General features: G+C 47.1%; 1 protein-coding gene and 1 pseudogene across 1 annotated transcript; one reads left to right on the forward strand and one right to left on the reverse strand.

Annotated features, from left to right (window-relative positions):
• The first annotated feature begins 741 nt into the window (after positions 1-741).
• LOC149327227 (uncharacterized) lies at positions 742-3,812 on the forward strand. The gene is made up of 4 exons (XM_089562711.1): positions 742-1,169; positions 2,140-2,269; positions 2,361-2,495; positions 2,771-3,812. The coding sequence occupies exons 1-4, from the start codon at positions 742-744 to the stop codon at positions 3,794-3,796; spliced, it is 1,719 nt and encodes a 572-aa protein (XP_089418837.1). The 3' UTR covers positions 3,797-3,812.
• Positions 3,813-4,726: 914 nt separating this feature from the next.
• Positions 4,727-19,162, reverse strand: LOC149327228 (uncharacterized; annotated as a pseudogene).
• Positions 19,163-21,157: the final 1,995 nt, after the last annotated feature.

A 21,157-nucleotide genomic window follows, 5' to 3' on the forward strand; every position in this document is an offset into this window, starting at 1 on the left:
ACCACTACGGTCGTATTTCGGATGCAAAATTCATGAGGCCAGTCTACTGTGTGATGTCAGTAGACGTTAAAGAACTCCAGGTGGCCGGAATTTTCGGAGCTTTTCACTATGGCGTCCCTCATAGCCTCAGTTGCTAAATGCTAAACTCCCATAGACTAACCAATTATATCTTAAAAATAATATGTAGGCCTGAAATCAGAAGACATTACGCGTGCAAAAAATAGAAGACAGCAAACAAGAAAGGCTCCTGATTCGTCAAGCGAAGCAGGTCACGCTAAATTACGTTCCATTATGACCTCGTCTTTGGCAAGAAAGAACAGTAATACACGTTCGTTCGGCACTTAGGCGCCATGATTGTCGTCCTATGCTGCCTTCCTTTGGAAGTGATGTGTGATATTGCGTGTACGACTGAAATTAATGTGCTTTGATTATTGATCATACTATCGAACAGATTTAAATGATGTGACCTGCATTTTGATTCAAGTGTAGGGAGATAAGGTGGCCTCAGCAAATTACTGACGGAAGCGTGTGTTTGATATGCTTTTTACGTAAATACACGGTTTCAATGTTTGCAAACAAACCGCGCTTGACGCTGATTGGTTGCCCTCCAGAAACTTCCGGCAAGAGAGCTTCTGTACTTCCGGCTGTGCGTTTTCAAGGCGTGTGCGACGTGCGACCAGTGTGTTGGTGTTTCCGTGTGCTGATTTGGGCTGATTATGAGTCTTGAATGCAATTATCGACATGTCGAGCGACTACTTCAAGGCACTCAGCAGCGAAGCAAAGGATCGGTATCACCAGAAGCTTGTATTTAGAGGCGCAGAGCTGCCCGACCCACTGGACGATGATGTGGTGCGTTTCTCGTTTTCATCCGGCTCGAAAAACCTTCCGCCACTCACTGCCGCGGACATTTTTGTTTATCTTGTGGAAGGTGTGTGCTTTTACACAAGAGAGCAGTTTAAGAACTACAAGATCACTGAAGGTTACAATGCATTTGTCAGTGGAAAAGTGAAGTGCCTTGCGTCATTCAAGTCCGGCAAGCGTGGGGAAGGCGCCGTCGTCGTAGTGGCAGCTGTAGAAGCGAGCCAAGCTTTGTCCAAAACATATCGCCCATGGTGCGTTGTTAACGACGACGGAACCGTAGTGAGCGCTCACTGTACCTGCATGGCTGGGTAAGTAAACGATAATCACAAAGACAACCTTAACTGCTTGCATCTGTTAACCTTTGCAGAGCGCTCGTGCCATCCGCTGCGAAGCTAAATAATCGAACTGTTCTGTGGTGTAACCTCCTGTATTTTCTTCCTATCGCTGTCACCTTTATTTCCTTCCGTCCTCTTGCTGTCCCTTTGTTTTCCTTCAGCCATAGTTCGCGTGTCTCAAGTGCAGATAGCAATTGCCGCGGCTGCCGGCGGCCTTTCGTATGTGTTGTGAAAATTAAATAACCACTACAGAGAGAGAAGGGATGTGGATGCTTTCAAGGCAATGCACATAACAAGCAAGGGAGTTGAGGGACTCGGAAAGATGCCGGAAAGAAAAGAACAGCCCGATGCCACGGATGGAATTTTTGATTATTTGTCGTTTTTTTGTGAGGAAACAACTGTCCTGAAATGTTTAGAAGCTGGTAATGAGCTGTTTGTAAAATGGTTCTTTTTGTATTTGTTTATAGTTAATTGCCAGCTATTAAACATGTGACATTAATTAGCTTCCAACATTAATAAAAAAATCCCCTTTGCCATCCATGGCATCAGATTTGTTTCTTTGGTATTCGCTTTCAGGGACAATACTTAGAACTCAAACAAACGGTATGGGCATAACAGCGATGAAAAGCCCAGTATTGTAGCCATTAGGAGAGCAGGTGCTTTAATATTTGCCCATTTTTAATGCAGCACAGCTATCTAGACAAACATTGCAATGACTACTTGAACTATGGACTAGAATGGTCGTGCTGTTACATCACACCGCTTGAAACTTGATTAATGTGTTTACAGTGTAAATGTCAGCAGTGAGTGTCGGCGTACACAAACATATTTCAGTGATCGAGGGATTTTGGCACTCATCCTTTGCTTTGATTTGCTAATGTCTTCCTTATGGTGCTTTTTGGTAGTACTCAAGTTGTTGTGACTGCACTCTTGAATATTTCAGACTAGGAGAATGCTGCACTCATGTTGCTGCAGTGCTGTTCAGTGTAGAAGCAAATATAAAATATGGTCTACACAATCCATCGCCTACTGATGTTGCACGCAAGTGGGTCGAAGTATCAAGAAAGAGCACAGTAAGCACGAATATTTTAATTTTTTTCTTTTGCCATCCTGTCGTGCCATGTAAGTCATCGTTGTAAACCGAGTTGTCAAAACTGGATGCAGGCAACGCCAGTCAGCGACATGGTATTCTTCAAGCCGAAGACAGGTCAGCCAGTACCCCAACCTGTCCCTACAACCCAAAGTAGCGTATCAACATGGACTGGTCAACATGTGCACAGCTTCTTGCAGCATGCCAAGGTAAAAAAAAAAAAGAAGTCTTACTCAAGCACATACAGGCAGCTTGCACAAATTTACCTATGAGTTGTACCTTGACAAAGGTACAAGCAAATAGGGCTTGTGTGTTCAGTTTGCCACTCATTGTAATACAAGGAGAATGCATTTATACACGCCTGCTGTTAATTTTTTTCTGGTAGCTATTATAAATATGCTAAATGATGTTTGTATCTGTGTTAGCTTGTTTACATTGTGTGCGATGAATATGTTTAACATTTATTTTGCTTCCATGTCAACAGGCATTTGCACCAAACACTCTGCTGCTAACATCAGTAACGGACAGCGAGGACACTGATTCTTCACCTGAAGCAGCTGTCCAAGGAGAGCAGTGCAACGAGTCCCACTCGACTGAACAAGTGCCACATTATCCGCTTCATTCTGTCTATAAAGGCATGGATGTACAAGCAGCTGCAAAAGTGCAGCTAACAGATGAATGTTGCAATGAGATTGAAAAAGCAACACGTGAGCAGTCAAAATCATTGATGTGGGTGTCGGAAAGAAAGGGACGTATAACGGCATCATTGATGCATCGCGCAGTATCATGCAAGAGTGGTGCAGATGGACTCGTAGCCGAGATTATGGGTTACATAAAGGCACCACATACTTTTAACCTTCGCTGGGGCTCTAAAATGGAGCCAAAAGCTAAAGAGGCATTCTTGGCTCACGAGTCAGGAGCACATCAGGACTTCCAGATCCACGAGTGTGGTTTGTGTGTCATTGGGAAGCAGCCATATCTAGCTGCTTCTCCTGATGGTATTGTGTCTTGTACATGCTGCGGAAAAGCTGTACTGGAGGTGAAGTGTCCTGCCTCTGTGAAAGGACAACCACTCCAGTCTGCTTTAAAGCAGTTGCCATACTTAAATGAAAGTATGCAGCTAAAGAAGGAGCATGCCTACTACAGTCAAGTGCAGTCCCAAATGGCAGCAACGCAGCTCTCTCGAGCGTACTTTGTAGTGTTTACAGGTTGTGCTCTAACTGTTGAAGTTATTTATTTTGATGAGAGCTTCTGGTCTGTTATGAAATCAAAAGCAGAAAGCTTTTTTTTCAAACACATTTTCCCTGAGCTGCAAAACATGAGCATTCTGAAACAAATGCAACACGCCAAGACTACATGTATCTGCCGAGGTGCCAAATCTGGCCGCGTCGTGGACTGCTCACAATGCAACGACACTTTTCACCTGAAATGTGCAAAACTGAAACGCACTCCCGCGTCCTGGGTTTGCATGAAATGCCAAACCAACAACAGTCAATCTGCTAGCAACTAAGTTGAAGTGCCTATCTAGTCACAGACAGACAATTCGACACAATGGAAAGCAATACATTTTATTGTTAATGAGTGACATAACTAATATTACATGCTTGGAAACTAATAATTAGCTATAAACAAACTTTGCTACATACAAAACTGCTCCTTTGCTTGGTTGCATCTGTTTTTGTTGTAATGCTTAAGACATGGATCACTGTGTACTATCCTTCTACAGAACCTAATTTATTTTCTTTCGTCCTGCTTTTGTTTGAACCACACAAAAAACGTCTGCGATGACATTGGTCAGCATAGGTCATGTGAAGCAAGGAGGAACTGCGTCACAGTAGCCATTTTTTAATAGTTGTCATTGTGGCCCTTGAGAAGGCTTGCTTTAGTGTTGTAATGAAATTAAAAGAAGCATCAGTACCAACACTGACTTTTGATGTTAGTCATTATGGCTGCTCAAACAAGAATGAAATTATGGTTTGGTTTGGTTTATGGGGTTTAACGTCCCAAAGCGATTCAGGCTATGAGAGACGCTGTGGTGAAGGGCTCCAGAAATTTCGACCACCTGGGGTTTTTTAACGTGCACTGACATCGCACAGTACGTGGGCCTCTGGAATTTCTCCTCCGAAGAAATTCAACCCGTGTCTTTCAGGTCAGCAGCTGAGCACCATAACCACTGAGCCACCGCAGCGGTCTGAATTAAATTATGAAGGATTTATCTGTTGCAGACAAATCATCTGATGACCCACGTGTAGCAACTTCTTGTGCACCTTTAAAAAAGTTATAATAGGCAACCAAAAATCACGTGTTTGCAGACATCGAAAAAAATGCAGTACAGATCTAACCAAAGGCATATGCTAATAAAATTTGTTTACATGGCAGTGTAGTCTCATTCCATACAACAAATGGTATCACTTCACATTCAACTGTGCAGTACTTATGCATGCAAAAAAGAGCCATCATTTTAACACACGGTTACTCAAGCTGACTCTTAACTATGGGAGTTTGGAGGTTGACGAGTGCACTGCACACAATGAGGATTTTGTCAGTTGTTGCTTGATCACCATCTCCAGCTCTCTTCACAAAGCTTATTGGAAGTACTGTCTGGAAGACCCTGAAGACTTTCAGCCGCTGTATGGCCCGTTCCACGTGTATTCGTACACTCGAAAGCTTTCTTGATGCAGTAACTTCCGCCCCTGGTAGCTGTGTCCTTCGCTTAGTCAGGGAAGGCATCAGAATTGCGGCACCACGTGCAGCAAACATTTCTTCACAACGGAAGCCCCTGTCTACTAAAAACAAGTCTCCTTCTTCGACCTTGTCAACGAGTCCACTTTGCAAGGTTAACTCTTTGTCAGAAACTCTACCTCCCCATGCTTTTGAAACAAAAGAAATGGCTCCTGAAGGTGTGATAGTGATAAGCACTTTCACAGTGTTGTGGTGCTTATAGTTTGAATACGTCTTGCTTCTGGCATCCATGTATGTGGGTCTCTGAATAAACACCTCTGTGCAATCAATTATCCCTCTCAGCTGATCAAATAATTTATCTTTGAATACTTTAGGCCGGTGTGATTCAAGTGCACGTCGAGATGGCCAAATGATAAATTTCTGCATGTTTGCTGCCAGCACGTCGATCCATGAGTGAAAAATGACACTTACACTGCTGACAGAAATTCCAAATCGAGATGCCAGGTCTTTAGTGACAAGACCGAGCCGTAGTCGCATCAGCACCAGAATGAGCTGCTGCTCGGCATCAAGTGAAGCCCTGTGGGTAGGCGTCCAGACGGACAGCACCAGCTAAAGCAGTGCTTTGAACATCTCTATTGACACAAGGCCCGTATGAAATTTTACATTCTCATCCGACTGCATGACTACGTCCCTTGTCATATTTGAAAGAGTTGGTTGTCCGTGGCTTTCCAGTTCGGAGATTTTTTGTTTAGCTGCTGCAACTTCCAGCTTTAAAGAGACTACCTGGTCCTTAAGGAATCTGTTTTCATTGACGAGATATGAAATGTCCTGCATGGAGAGAGCAGTCTCGGTATCGGTGTCGCACGTTTTGTGAGCAGTGTCCTCATCCATGACAGCTTCGCTTGCACCGATGGAGAGGCCAGGATCAGCTGCTGCAGACACAGCTGCATTTAAATCCTGCTTCTTTTGAGCACGCTCATATCTTGCCAGCTTCTGCTGCACATTACTTTGCACCCGGTACGGAAACACCGTCGGAATGTAGTCTGGATGGTTCGGGTCAGACGAAGGCTTGCCTAAAAAAAACGCAATTAGATGAAACACATCCAAGCATAATGTGCACTAACACACACAACAACGCGGACAAGGGGTGCTGGCACAGTCTCGGTCTGCTAGTCAAATGACATCTGAAAAACAAACTGTGCACAACGTAGGCTTCGGTTTCGCTCGAGGTTCCATTGGGGCTACAGCTGAACCTTGCGGGAAGCATGTCGCAACATTCGTAATCCTTCACAAGGTGTCCTCCTTGGCGTGGAAACGAAATCGCAAAAAAATAATAAATTCGCGCGGCGTTAGCACAGAAGTGATTTATGATAAGCTGCCTTCAATTAACTGGCAAGCGCTGCATGTTTTTGCAGGTGGTCGCGTACGCGTGCAGGCGGAACCTAATCACATGCTGGTCAAATTCCCGGAGACCACGACTACGGCGTCTCTCATAGCCTCAGTCGCTTTGGGATGTAAAACCCCGCAAACCGAACCTAATCACGCGCTGCGGCTGAACTCATTTCGGCTGCATTGCATGCGCAGCAAAAAGTCACTCGAATGCCACATACACTTGAGGCTGACTCAAGCAGTGAACATTTTGGTATTACGTTTTATAACAGCGTCATAGGTCCAAAATGATACTTGCCTTGAACGAAGTGCGCCGAACAAACCTGCGAGGTTTTTGTAGGCTGCCATTTGTCGCGTCTAACCGCCGCGATCCAGGCCTGTCTTCGTTCGTGTTCTACAGGGAACCTGTACGTTCGTATTTCGGAAAGAAGATTTGTTCCGGACCGTAGACTGCAGCCTGGCACAGAACAGCAGCTTCCACGTCGTGTCCGCTTCAAGGGAGATAATTTCTTGGCAGAAAACATCGCGCAGCGAAGAGCAAACACAGCACGCACGGAAGCATCCAAAACACGGAGAGACCGAGAGACCGGAAGTTTTCTACACGGAGAGACCGAGAGACCGGAAGTTTTCTAGGGGAGCATCCGGTTTGAAGCGCGCTGGCGCACTCTGGCGGCACGGGGCCGTAAAAACCGTCTATAGAAATGCATTCTCTTGCATGCTTTGAACGTGGATTGTATCTGCTTCGGAGTGCAGATACGAAACAGCGTCTGCATATTCTAGCTATGGCTGTTCATTTGCATTGTTAGCGGTTAACTTCATTTTACTTGGGAAGTAGAGGTCCAAATTCTTTTCGAGCTGTGGTGTGTAGACATAGCGCTGGCTGCACCAGCTGATGCATTTTTCTGGCAAGTGGTTAAACTACTACCGCTGTAAATTTCCAGCGCTTCATAAAAACATCCGGTTAGGGATAATGCTGAAATTAAGTTTAGGATGATTGCTTAGAGTAGCATCCATCGGCTAAGCAAGAGATTTCACTGTATTCTTTTAAACCGAAATGAATATTTAAATGTGCGAAGCCTGCCTTGATAAATCTCAGAACTGTTTTTCCCATTCCAAACATAACCTTTTTTCTTCAGATGAACGTAATGCGAGAGATACAACATCAAGGCCATTGTTGCGAATGTCCAATGTGGTTTTAAGCTTGTACTGAACATATTAGTGTGTTAGCATTGAGATGGCTAAGGCTTCGCGGAGGCTTGACGAGTCGTTCGGCGTTGAATATGGCAGAGGAGATGACAGTGGTAATTCATCATCAGAGAAGGCAAACATGTAACTGAACGTTGGCTTAGGTTGACTTCGGGAAGCTTGAGTAATTGGTAGGGGCGGCTAGCCGTCTGCCTGGCGCTCGCAATACAACGATGGCACTATAAATTATGTTCTGTTCAGTTGACTGTGTTGAAGGTGGGCGTAGAGGAAACAGGCTGCCATGGCATGGCTGTAGCCAGAAGCATGTAGCACCATAGTGAAGGTAAGGAATATCAAATATACGCCGCCTAGCCGACGCTGCCAACCCCAGTGGCTGGTGAGGGCGGAAACCTTGAGGAGGGAAAAATATACAGATATCCGTGTTTGCTGTCCCGTTTACGAGACTCTTCTTAATTGCACAGTCAATTACTGACTCTAGAGCGCAAGTAGGAGATGTACCTTTATGCACATCCCGATACCCAACCGTTAGTATGCAAAACAACTAAATACAACTAACTTAACAACTTGTTAACAACTTGTTAACTTGATGTTAACAAGTTGTTACAAACAACTTGGTAACATCAATAATCCCAAATCGCCATGATTCTCGCCGCTAACAGATGACAGGTTTGCCTTGAAAGTGAAGTTTACACATATCTCTGGAACAATTTTACCACCAGTGGGCTTAGAAGTCCACTATTCTTTATTCTTTATTCAGTTTATACCCCGCTTAGCCCGAAGGCGCTAAGCAGGGGGGTCACAGTGATGAAAAAAACACATCTTCATTCATACAGCACACTTGTTGACATGAAAGGCGATTCCATTCACTTATAGAACACACAAAAAATGAATTTGCATACATCTTAGTCCTGGTACGGTATTCAAAAATCTTAAAGAAATGATCAACACGAAAAAAGACATAATGGGACCTGTGTAAATATTTTTTCTTTTGAATGCCGGTTTTATCATAAAATATTTGATACAGCAGTTCAAGGCGCAATTTCCTTCTTCGAGAAGAAAGACTTTCCCACCCTAATTCGTTTTTCATGTCGGTACAGCTATCACCTCTGGAGTATCGACGTAGGACGAACCTTGCAGCTCTGTTGTGGATTATTTCCAGCTTATTGCACAATGTTATGCCATGGGTCCCACACCGCACATGCGTATTCGAGCACGGGTCGAACGTATGTGACAAAAGCAGTTGATTTTAGGTGAGGCGGCGCGTGACCCAGACTTCGTTCTGAAAAGTTTAGAGTCTTTGCAGCCTTCGCGACCACCGTGTCAATATGAGAACATTCCGAGAACAATTGGCCGAGAATGTCACACCCGACTATTTATACTGCGATTTTTGCATCACTGTATTGTTGGTGGTGTACTGAGACGCTAACTTCGTCTTTTTACGTGTGAAGGTAACATGAACAGACTTTTTGCTGTTCAACTGCATTTGCCATCTCGAGCACCATTCAAGAACACATGATAAATCACTTTGTAACTGCGCAACATCCCATTCGTTGCTAATTCTTCTGTATAAAACACAATCATCAGCAAACAACCGTATATTAGACACAATCCCTGATCAGATATCGTTTATGTAAACCAAAAACAAAAGTGGCCCCAGAACTGAGCCTTGTGGGACACCCGATGTAACGTCGCCAAAACTAGATTGCTTACCATTCAATAACACGCATTGACGGCGAGTCGATAGATAGTTTTCGATCCAGGTAAGAACTGTACGGTCAATATTCAGTGCGAAAAGTTTACTTAAAAGTAAAGAGTGGGAAACAGTATCAAACGCTTTGTGAAAGTCCAGGAAAAGGCAATCTATTTGTCCACCGTTCTCCATATCTGATGCGAGGTCATGATAAAATTCAATCATTTGTGTTGTGCAAGATAAACCCTAACGGAAACCATGCTATTGTGAAGTTGTTTGTTAATAAGTGCGTCATTATCTCTGTGTATAGAATGTGCTCCAAAAATTTACACGGCATGGACGTAAGCGAAATTGGTCTGTAGTTAACTACATCCTTTCTTGACCCACCTTTATGAATGGGAACAACATGTGCACATTTCCAGTTGTCTGGAAGGGTACCGGAAGAGAGAGACTTGGTGGAAATTACATAGAGGTAAAGGAAAATCGGTTCAGCGCATCTCTTTACGATTCTAGGAGAAATTCTCTCAGGTCCAACTGCCTTACCATCACTAATTTTGTTTAGTAATGCTCTGATTTCATTCACGTTTAGCTCTAGAGAATTCATAGCCGGGACTGAACTTATGTATGATAATGGACTAAAGCTTTGTTTTGGTAAATATACTGAACGAAAGCAGTTATTTATACAAGTAGGCTTCTCAGTGTCATCTAATAATGACTGGGTATTGAAGATGATTTCGGTGATTCCAGCTGGCTCGGCTCCGCCGCCTTTCATATACAGCCAGAACGCCTTAGCATTCGTTTTTATTTTACTGCCGAGTTTTTCAAAATAGCGCCTCTTAGCTTCCTTTATTTTTTTCTTGTATTCGCGGGCAATAGCACATAGATTATCAAAGTGACAATTACTCTTAGTTCTCTGGCATTTTAAATATATATTCCTTCTTTTCCGAACTATTCTAAGATACGCGCTGTCATCCACGGTTTGTTACGTTTTTAAGTTTGCTGTGCTCGATACTAGGAATGTTGGCATTTGTAAGCTCCTTGAATTTTTCTTTAAAGTAATTCCACAATTCCTGAACGTCACAATCATCAGAAAGGCATTCAAAAACTGGCAGATGATCAGAAAGCTTGGTTGATATGCTTGCATAATCCCCTCGGTCATATAGGTACACTTTTCTGGTTTCTTTTTTCCCGTGCCTGCTACATCTTTTTTTAATACTTGCGACGACCGCATGATGGTCGTTTATTCCCGGAATGACACGTATGAAATTCACCAAATTTTGTGAGTTAGAAAAAATTAAATCTAATATGTTAGTTTCACGAGTTGGTTCAACGACATACTGCATTACCCAAAAGAATCAGTCCAAGTTCAAGCTTCCACCAGCTGTGTGCTCACAAGTGCCGTCTTGCCACTTTAGGTCAGGCAAGTTAAAGCCACCTGCCAGTAAAAAAATTATGGAAAGAGGCCTCGGAAACGATATCGTGTAAAATCTACAGCGTGTCAACGTTCGAGTTTGGTGGCCGATAAAAGGCACCGGCTGCAAATGAACTGTCTGGAAAGGTAATTTTGCACCATACTGATTCCACAGAGTCATGACCTATATCTAGTTCACATGAGTTTAAGGAGCGGCGAACTGAAAGAACGACACCGCCACCCACACGAGATCTGTTTTTCCGATACGCAATGAAGTCATCGGGAAACACTTCGCTATCTCTGATGGAAGGGTCCAGCCACGATTCAGTCCCAAAGACTATATCTGCCTTCACTGAGTCGATAAAAGCAGCAAGGTCGTCAACTTTATTAACGACGCTTCTGCAATTCACTGTTACTGTAGCCAGATCAAGATTCTCGCGCCCTTTTTTTCCATGTTTGTGTCATTTATTTGTCACGATTTCAACGACTTCTTCTTTTTCTCTTTGTAAACGTCTTGCCGTTAACAACCACTTTTGGCCGCCGCGGTGGCTCAGCGGTTATGGTGCTCGGCTGCTGACCCGAAAGACGCGGGTTCGATCCCGGCCGCGGCGGCTGGAATTTCTTTGGAGGAGAAATTCTAGAGGCCCGTGTACTGTGCGATGTCAGTGCACGTTAAAGAACCCCAGGTGGTCGAAATTTTCGGAGCCCTCCACTACGGCGTCTCTCATAGCCTTAGTCGCTTTGGGACGTTAAACCCCATTAACTAACTAACTAACAACCACTTTATCAATGCTTAGTTTGGCTCGACTTTTTTATCAACTTTAATAACCTTCGCGTACTCTCAAAACCGTTTACGAATATTTCTTGTTTCAGGTGAGCAATCTTGGTCGATGCTGTATGAAGTCCCTTTGAACTTCTTAGCATTAGAGAGATCGTCAGAATTTTCTTTGTAGGAGGCAAAGTTGACGATGATCAGCAGTTTCATCATTTCGTCATAGCGAATTATACGGTGCGCTCTTTCCACTGACTGCAAGTAACTTGCCTAAATTATCTTTACAAATGTTTTTGAGCAATTGATCAGTCTGCTCCCACGTTTCGGATTCGCTATCCTCAACGCTATAAAAAACTAGGTTATTTCTGCGGCTCCTGTTTTACGAATCAACACACTTGTCGTGCAGATCCTTAAACGTTCTGGTTATGTTCCTAATGGTGCTGTCTTACTCATTTACTGAATCCCTGAGCACTGCAATCTGTCCTTCTGTATCGCGTAGCTTGGAATTAATTTCTGCCATAATTGCTTCATGCCTTACTAGTCTGTTGTCGATGGCCTCTAATTTGCTCAAAATTGCAATTTGGCCTTCTTGTAAGCTTTGAAGTAATTCGCGCTCAACGGTATTCAATGGACCGGGGTTCAATTCAACGTCGTCCGAAAGCAGTAATAAGAGAGCAAGGTACTAAACCCTATGTGCAAAAGAACGGAAACGTTAGTTACACAGCTCGCTCGACATCTGCCTTCGACAGAGAGGCACAGCACTTGTGGGATATGGAGCCAGCAGGGCACGCAGCAATCTACAAACCAGGATTGGATAATTATGACTAACCTGCAGCAACAGAAGAGGCGTAAGTTGCATGTCGGCATGCGTGCCGGCTCCAAATCCCACGTAGCCCATATGTGTTGTTCGATTAAATAGGGTCGGTCATGGTCACGCGGCCCTCGATGGATCTTGCTGATTGGATGATGATTCTTGTCGCTTATCACGTTCGGTAGCGGCATAACGCTGATAGTGGACGGATGCTTCAAAGTTCCACTGGCTGCCGGTGCCACCCATGTCGATGCTGTCGATGAAGGTGATCCAAAGTTGCGTACTACAGTTGGTGTCCCTCGGTCGACATCGAACTTGAGTGCAGCTACAAAGGTAAAAGCAACCTGCAGCAACAGAAGAGGAGTAAGTTGCATGTCGGCAAGCGTGCCAGCTCCAAATCCGAAAATTCCAAATTCGGGTCCAAATTCTAATCATTGAATTTATAGCAGCACATTGTCGCGAATTGGGGTGACGCGTCCACGACTGCTGAAGGGGTATGCTTTCGCGTGCAGGTTCGAAGGAGACAACAAATGAGTCAAACAAAACAAAACAAAACGAAGCCTTGTTTATATTTTAAAGAAAAGGAGCCAAGAAAAAAAAACGAAAACACCAAGGAAAACACACACTAGACACGCGTACAACACTACGGATAAAAAGAAGAGAGTTCACCGGATACAAAGCGTCCCTGGTGGAGTGGGAATGCCTTGCAGGCAGCACAGACGCGGGTTGTCGACTTGCGATGCTTCGCTGGCGTTGCGACCCGGGAAGCGGTGGTAGAGCACCAGGAGGTGAGGACTGCAGATGGACACGGGAGACGCTGACGAAGTCGTGTCAGCCGCCCCCAAGAACTGGGCAGCTGCAGCAGGAAAACCGTAGCCAGGTCCTGTCGACGGCGTTGCACAAACACCGTAGGCTTGTGCAGCCTATCCAAGGAAGCCTTGGCAGCAAGGACCCTCAATCCTTTTGCTGCCTCCTCCGACCTCGAAAGGGACGCAGTAAGCCTGCGTCGTTGATTCAAGGGAAGTCCACGGCAGCACAGACCCGATGTCTGACGGCTGCCACCTCCAAGCTTGAATAGGGCTCAGTGGTCTTGCGTCGATGATTCAAGGGAAGTCACTGGCGGCTCGAACCCAACGTCCGACAGCTGCCACTTCTTCGCTTGAACGACCAGACTTGTGCTGCGGTGTCTTCCTCTACACCTCGGTTTGCTGACACGTCAGCCTTCCGCTCCTCGTGCCTGCCTCGCGCACACCATAGGCACGCGCACACGCGCAACGCGGGGCTGGCACGCACGTCGCTCCGCTCTCCGACGCACCACTGCCGACACGCCGCGTTCCAAAAATCCCTCGACAGTGTGGTGTGCACATCACACGCATGTTGACTCTTTGAGTCGTTAAAGTCTCTTTTTTTATCCCAGCATTCGCGCCTCTGCTATTCACCCAGCATGTAGTTTTTGCTGTTGTTGAAAGAATGATGAAAAGAAAATGCACGGACCTGCAGACTAGCTCGAGCTGAGCCAGCACCACAGCTACGTGCAGACAGAAATAAATAAATAAATAAAAATTATTTATTTGAGAAATTACATAGTACAAATACGAGCCTGCCCAAGCCAACAATGGGCTTGTGGGGCAGTGCTCGGCAGAATGGAGCAAGCCAGAGAACGGCACAGTTAATCAATACTGAACAAATGTGGAATAAAACTAAGGAAAGGCAATGAGAAAGTACGGAGAAAGGAAAAAGGAAGAAGAGATTTGCAAGATGTGAAAAAAAAGAACAGACGCGCGTCGCAGCAACCGCGCCCGCCGAAGCGGAGACGCCGGCCATAACAGATACCCCCTGACTTCTGAGCGTGGAGTGAGCAGAACTTCCTCTGTGCGCTTGAAAGGGACACTAAAGACAACTCCAAGCAGTTACTGTTGCCAGCAACAATTGAGCCCCTGGCTGTTTCTTCCTATCTCGACGATTGTGCGACAGAAAAAAAAATGCAGCCATCAGCGAGAACACTTCAATTAAAAACCTTTTCACCAGTTTATTCATACTCGTGAAGACCTTATTCGAACGAACGTTTGGCGACCGTTTTCATATGAATGCCCGTGTAACGTAATATAGTTGCCGACGTAGGCAAAATCAAGCGTATGAAACGATGGCGGCAATGTCTTTATTTCGTGTTTTGGTGTTTTCAAGTCTTTGAAACCTCCAAATTAAGGGGAAGAGGGGTCTTTGCTTTTAGACTGCTGTACCCTGTCGACAGGATCGAAATTATATTTGTCTTCAGTATTAGCCAACGCGGGAGGGCTGGGAGGCGGCCATGTCCAGCTCGGACCTCGAGAAACAACGAGCCCTCGCCGCCAGAGCACGGGCAGCGGCTTAGGACTAGGGACCCGGACTAGGGACCCGATCAGCCTTGCCTTCAACTAAGGCACTGTGGCTTTCAATAAATGGTTTCATCATCTTCAGTATCCCTTCAACCGCTTGCTCGCAATGTTTGGGCAGCGCTCTGTGTATTTGCCAGCATTTCTAAGGTCCACTTGTCATCATAATTTATTGTCACTTAAGGGCCCCTAATTGGGCTATCTCTTCTGACCCCGTGCATACCTTCCCTGTATACATGTTTTAAACGACCACCGTAAATGAGACAGATACAACTCCGTTCTCTCTTTACGACCCTCTCTCTCCCTTCCTGCTGTTATTCCTCAGCACGTCATGATGGTGTCATGGTGTGTCATTGGCTATAGCGTTAGGAAGCTGAGCGCTATGATGCGGAATCAAGCCAAAGCAGCGACATTCGCGCTTCGATAAATTCCCAGCCCCCATCAAAAGTGTATAGCCCAAGTGGCTTGCTTGTAAGCTGTTTAGCGGGGCTCCCTAGCACATCTAGCAGTCAAAATCTTGGGAGAATTGAGAACGCAAAGGTATTCTTTTTTATCTCCTGTATGTGTGCGTTTTCATTGTTTTTTAGGTGTGACGGTTTGATTCATGCTATCACTCAGGTGTCAAGTTTCCGTTCAGTGTAGCAAATGCGTTGATGTGTTTCGTATAATAGTGTTTTTACGGCTTTTTATATGTTATACACTAGTAAGCTTGTGCACTTAGCCTGCAGTATCATGTGATTAAATAAACAATAAGAAAACACGCAGAGCATTTAAATGTACTTGTGTGCTTTGAATGCGAATCAATCTGTAACTTTTTGTTTGTTTTCTTGTTTACTTTTATTTTTATAATATTTTTTCATTTCCTTCTTCTTGTCACAGCCCCTCATTATTATAAAGACGACGGGGTTGACCATTGTTCGCCAAGAAGCTTTCGCGGTCAATGGGTTGCGTGCTCGCCTCGATATCTGAACGCCCTCGGTTCACTTGAACGCATCTTCGGAAGTTGTTATTGCGTAAGCAATACTACGCCAGGTTTCAGCCTTTCGCGTAGGGGCGGCGCGAGGCACGGTTGACCTTTAAAGCGACCGCTGATGGGCCCCCATTTCAAGCCGTCGGTTAAGGGCAGCGCGAGGCACGGCGCGCAACAGATGGAGCGTCGCTGCCATGGCAACAAGAACGGCCGTCGCTGGGCTCCCACTTCAAGCCGTCTGGTTAGGGCGGCGTGAGGCACGGCGCACTACAGCTGCAGCCGCGCCGCTGCCGAATGAGGGCGCTGCGTCGCCGCGCTCTCGCTTGCTGTGGAGTGTGGAGAGGAAGCTGGAGAACGGGGGGGGGGGGGGGGAGTATAAAATGCGTTCGCTTGCTTGACCATGGAGCTCCTCTCTTGACGCACGGCCCTCCGTCATGTCGAGCGCCTCCACAACGCCACCGATGGCCGTCCCCTCCTTGACCGCTTCCGCACCAGGCCGCACTCCCGCATGGGTCAGATAGCCGGGGCCTTCGATCAACTCGTAGGGGGACAGCCTGAGGCAGTACCCCTCCCCTCCCGCCCGGACCAGGGCCACCTTTGCACGGTACAGCTCTCTCTCACCGGATCCCGTACCAATAGCAACACCCCAGCAGCTGGCCTCCGTCAAGAAGTGGGCGCAATCCAGCACGACCAGCCTGCCGGAGCAGTCCACCTCTACACAAACGGCTCTGTCGTGCCTGGGTCCTGCGCATCTGCCGCAGCAGCTTGCACTGCCCCCTCCCTCGGCTGCAGAAGAAAGTCCAGGCTGCCTTTCGTAGCTTCTTTCACAACAGCGGAACTGGCAGCCATACACCTGGCTGCCGATATCCTTGAGGACAGACCGGAAGTCCGTGTGGCGGCAGTCTGGTCAGACTCCAGAACTGCCCTTCAACTCCTACAGAGACCCTCCAAGGGCTCCGCCATCGTCTAGAGGCTAGCTGCCAGGCTGGACGCCATCGTCCATAGAGGGACCACCATACACCTCTGCTGGGTCCCAGGCCACGCTGGAATACCAGGCAACGAGGCAGCCTATACCCTGGCAAAGGAAGTACACAACCCCTCCACTCCACTCTCAACGGCCCTGTGTCCCCTGGACCTGGCCAGGTCAATCACTGACCGCCACCTGCTCCTTGACCACCCTGATCCCAGGGTCGCTGAGGGGCACCCGCCACGGCCACTCCCTTCTTCGGGTCTCAGCGGCCAAGAGAGGAGGCTCATGCTTAAACTGCGTGTGGGCTGCGCCAGCACGGGCTCCAGACTTCACCGCCTGGGCCTCACCCGTTCTCCAGCCTGCAGCTACTGCAACAGCCCTATGGAGCCCCTGGAGCCATGGGCGTCCGGAGGGGGGGGGCAAGGGGTGGCGGCTGCACCCCCCTGGAAAATCACACTCGAACCGTGAGTAATGGCCGCACGCCAGGGGCGGTGGTGCGCTCAGCCAAAAGGGTAAAAGCAGCCCCGCTTCCACACTTTGGGTCACATCTGCCAAATGCCGCGTCCGGGCACGCGTCTTTACGCCGTTTTCAAACCACGCCATCGTTAGCTCTGTTGAAGGGCGACCTGTTGCAGACATACAGCGGTATCGGCGAGCATGTGTTTCGAGCCGTCTTGAGATGGGTGTCTGTTTCTTTGATCTCTAGACAGATAGCGACACCGAGGCAGACAGTGCACAGGGCATCTTGTTTTCGCCTTCGTTACGCCGGCCACCAATGAATTCTTCAGGAGGGAAGGACAAATCAGCCGTGTCCACCCCCGCTTTGTCTGGCTGCTGAGGGGCAAAGCGGGCGATGAGTTGGCGCCGCCGCTCGCTGTCCCCTCCGATCCACGGGAGAGCGCAGTTCGGTAGAAGCGCCGCTTTCAGAATCTTCGGCAAAGGGGATTAGCTGTTTTGTTCACGGCGACGCAGTCTCCAGAGGCGCCCCCACACCAGCGTTCCTTGCGCCTTCTCCCAAAACCAGCGCCTTTGGTCAACGCAGCCCGATGGCGCCTGCCTGGCTCGCCTGTCACCTATGGTTGGGCCTCAAATCACAACAGCGCCCATGAATCACCAGGGTGGAAATTTGGGCAAGTCGGTATTGATCCATAACGTAAGAGTAGCGCAAAACCAGGACGACGGACACAAGGGGAGCGCCTGTGTTGTTGGTGTGTGTTCTCTCCCCTTGTGTCCATCGTCCTGGTTTTGCGCTACTCTTACGTTATGGAGCGCCCATGTACTGTGCATTGTCAGTGCACGGTAAAGAGACCCAGGTGGTCGACATTATCCGGAACACTGTACTACTCCGTCGTTCATAACCTTAGTCGTTTTGGGGTTCTGAACCGCATAAAAACACACAAAACAAATTTTCCGCCCGGAGTGGCGAGTGTCCCTTCCCCTCAGAAGTCACGCGGCGTTCCTTTCACCTCCAAAGTGCGCATTCGGGGATATTGCGGCAAGTAGGCCCTTGCACGTGTGCGCGCCTCTGTGTTTGTGCTTCGGTGTTTTTAGTGGCCGGTTGTCAACGAAGCTGAGAACAACCAAGACAGCGGACGAGAAAACGACGAGCGGCGAGCAGTGTGTGTGCGGTTGCTCGACTGTGCGGATGCGCGAGCAAAATGGAGCGAGGTGTATGAAGCTGCAAGCGTGCATTTATCTTGTAAATAAGTTTTCGTTGTATATATAGTCATCTTTTGTTTTCAACGTACGCGTTCAACCGTTTTTCCAATCAATGTGTGGGATGAGTGTGCACCGAGAGCGTGTAATGAAGCACAGAAATGAATTTATCACCCGTGTAATCACGCAATTCGCCCAGAAAAATCCCAGGCGTCTACAGTTGCTGTTCAAGGAAGACTGACTGAGTGACTGTAGGTGCGTGTTTGTGACCATATTGTGCTGTGTGCTGGTCATCAATCCGAGTGAGTCGAGAACCCGTATGCAGCAAGACTGAGCACTCTTCTCCACGAAGTGACAGTATCTTTTTGCATTTTTTATTAATTTTAATTCTTTCTTCTTTGATAAACTCAAATTTATCTGAGAAGAGCAAGTTGCTGGGCTAGTTGGTACTGTTGCATCGTGGTGGAGCAGCGCAAAGGCAGGAACACAAGAAACAAGGAAAGACGTACACAGGCGCTGTGTATGTCTCTCCTAATGTATCTCTCCTAGCCACGCTTTAATTTGCTGTTTGTAATTTTTATTTCATGTGTGTATTTCACTTATTTTTTATTTATATATAAATAAATAAATTTACTCCGCAAGTAGTGCCTTTTTGCTACGAACATACCCCCCCCCCTCCGGCGCCAACAAACAATGGCCCCCAACCCTGCAAAAAATCCTGCGGACGCCCTTGCCTGGAGCATCTTTGTGAGTGCTCGGTCTTCTCTGCGCACAGAAACAAATTAGCTGCAGGCTTCCGCCTCCTGGGTCTACCCTGCTCCTGGAAAAAAATCTCTTTTTCCCTGGAGGATACCACTCCACCAAAGCCATCCAGCTCCTCCTGACCTTCCTGGAGGAGGCAGGTCTCCAGAGCCGTTTCCAGGCCTAAGGAGTACGGCGAGTGTCATATTACACACTATGCGGCGCCGCGCTCCTTTTATAGGGCAAAAGGACGAAGAGACGCCGGGATAATGAAACATAGGGCATTATGGGGGTACAACAAATATGAAGTACTAAGAGGTATTTGGAAAGGAATAATGGTGCCGGGACTTACTTTCGGCAATGCGGTTCTGTGCTTAAGGGCAGAAGTTCAGTCGAGATTAGATGTAAATTAGAGAGCTGTTGGAAGATTAGCACTACGTGCCCACGGCAAAACCACAAACGAGGCAGTACAAGGGGATATGGGCTGGGCATCGTTCGAGGCACGGGAAGCTAAGAGTAAAATACTATATGAAGAACGCCTGAGGAAATTGGACGATAACAGATGGGCAGCTAAGGTATTTAAATATTTATACAGAAAGAACGTTGACTCACAGTGGCGGAAAAGAACTAGAAAACTAACCAGTAAGTATGCCGGTCATGAGGACGGAGAACGAAAGAGCATTAAACGACAGGTTAAAAACGCGGAAGTTAAAAATTGGATGAATTCAATGGAAAAGAAACATAGCGTAGAACTATATCGATTCTCGAAAAGGCAGATCAGGAAAGAAATTTTCTATGATAACTCAAGAGGCAGTGCCCTACTTTTTGAAGCTAGATCAGGGTGTCTTAGAACGCGCAGCTACAAAAAGAAATTTAACGAAGAAGATGACACATGTGCAGTGTGTGGTAGATCTGTGGAAACAATTGAACACCTCATAATCAAATGTGATGATATCCATCCGGATGTCGATGCAGGCACAGTCACTCTTTCTGAGGCCCTAGGGTTTAAAGATAACAATGGTCATGTAAATAAATCTGCAGTGGAAGTCAGCAAAAAGCGATTGGAGGATTGGTGGCTGAAAAGCAGAGATGTGGCATAAGGTTAGAATTGTAGGAAACCGTAGGCAAAGGTGATGGAGAATCTTAATGAGAATTGCCAACACAGTGAAAAAAAAATAAATAAAGAAAAGCTGAGCATGGTGGCAATTGCCACCACCCTATTTAAAAGGGGGCGCTCCTATCCATCCATCCATCCATCCTCTCTTTTCTCCCCCTCCTTCCCTACCACTATCGGCACGCTGGCAATGGGCGTGGTGGTCTGCCACCAGTAGATAGGCTCGTGCTCTCCCCCTTTCCCTCTTCAAACCATTCACTCACTCACACTCACACGGGGGACGAAGTAGGAGGTGGTGATGAATCGCGGCTATGGCCGCTTATCTGTTTTTTCAGCCAGCGTCCGCTTCGGCGGACGCGGTTGTTGCTGCGACGCGCGTCCTTTACTTTTTCTCTCTCCTCTGATCTTTTAACTCTCTTCTATCTGCACGTGGCAGCGGTGGTGGCTCGGCTGGAGCCAGTTGCATGCCCATGAAATTCTGTTTTCATCCTTCTCTCAGTCGCAACAACAAACAACACAACAGGGGGACGAATGTGGGGGAGCGATCGCGGCTTCGGCCGCTTATCTGTTTTTTCAGCAGCGTCCGCTTCGGCGGACGCGGTTGCTGCTGCGACGCGCGTCTATTCTTTTCTTTTTCTCTTTCTTCTTACCTTTTTATTCTGCTCTATCTGCACGTGGCAGCGGTGGTGGCTCGGCTCGAGCCAGTAGGCAGGCCCGTGCAATTTTGTTTTCATCCTTCTCCCAGTCATAACAACAACAAAAACCGGGGGACGAAGCGCGGCTGCGGCCGCTTATCTGTTTACTTCAGCCAGCGTCCGCTTCGGCGGACGCGGTTGCTGCTGCGACGCGCGTCTTTTCGTTTCTTTCCCTCTTTCTTTTTACCTTTTTATTCTCCTCTATCTGCACGTGGCAGCGGTGTTGGCTCGGCTCGAGCCAGTAGGCAGGCCCGTGCAATTTTCTTTTCATCATTCTCCCTGTCACAACGACAAGAAAAACCTGGAGACGAAGCGCGGCTACGGCCGCTTATCTGTTTTCTTCAGCCAGCGTCCGCTTCTGGCGGACGCGGTTGTTGCTGCGACGCGCTTCT

This window comes from Amblyomma mixtum, chromosome 10 (assembly GCF_055824585.1).
Source record: "Amblyomma mixtum isolate Tamu chromosome 10, ASM5582458v1, whole genome shotgun sequence".
Taxonomy (NCBI): Eukaryota; Metazoa; Arthropoda; class Arachnida; order Ixodida; family Ixodidae; genus Amblyomma; species Amblyomma mixtum.

What these genes read in the sequence shown, in the direction of transcription:
- LOC149327227 (XM_089562711.1), top strand. Translation starts at nt 742, where the DNA reads ATGTCGAGCGACTACTTCAAGGCACTCAGCAGCGAAGCAAAGGATCGG. An exon ending in AAGTATCAAGAAAGAGCACA is followed by an intron (nt 2,270 to 2,360) that starts GTAAGCACGAAT and finishes AACTGGATGCAG; the next exon opens with GCAACGCCAGTCAGCGACAT. An exon ending in GCTTCTTGCAGCATGCCAAG is followed by an intron (nt 2,496 to 2,770) that starts GTAAAAAAAAAA and finishes CCATGTCAACAG; the next exon opens with GCATTTGCACCAAACACTCT.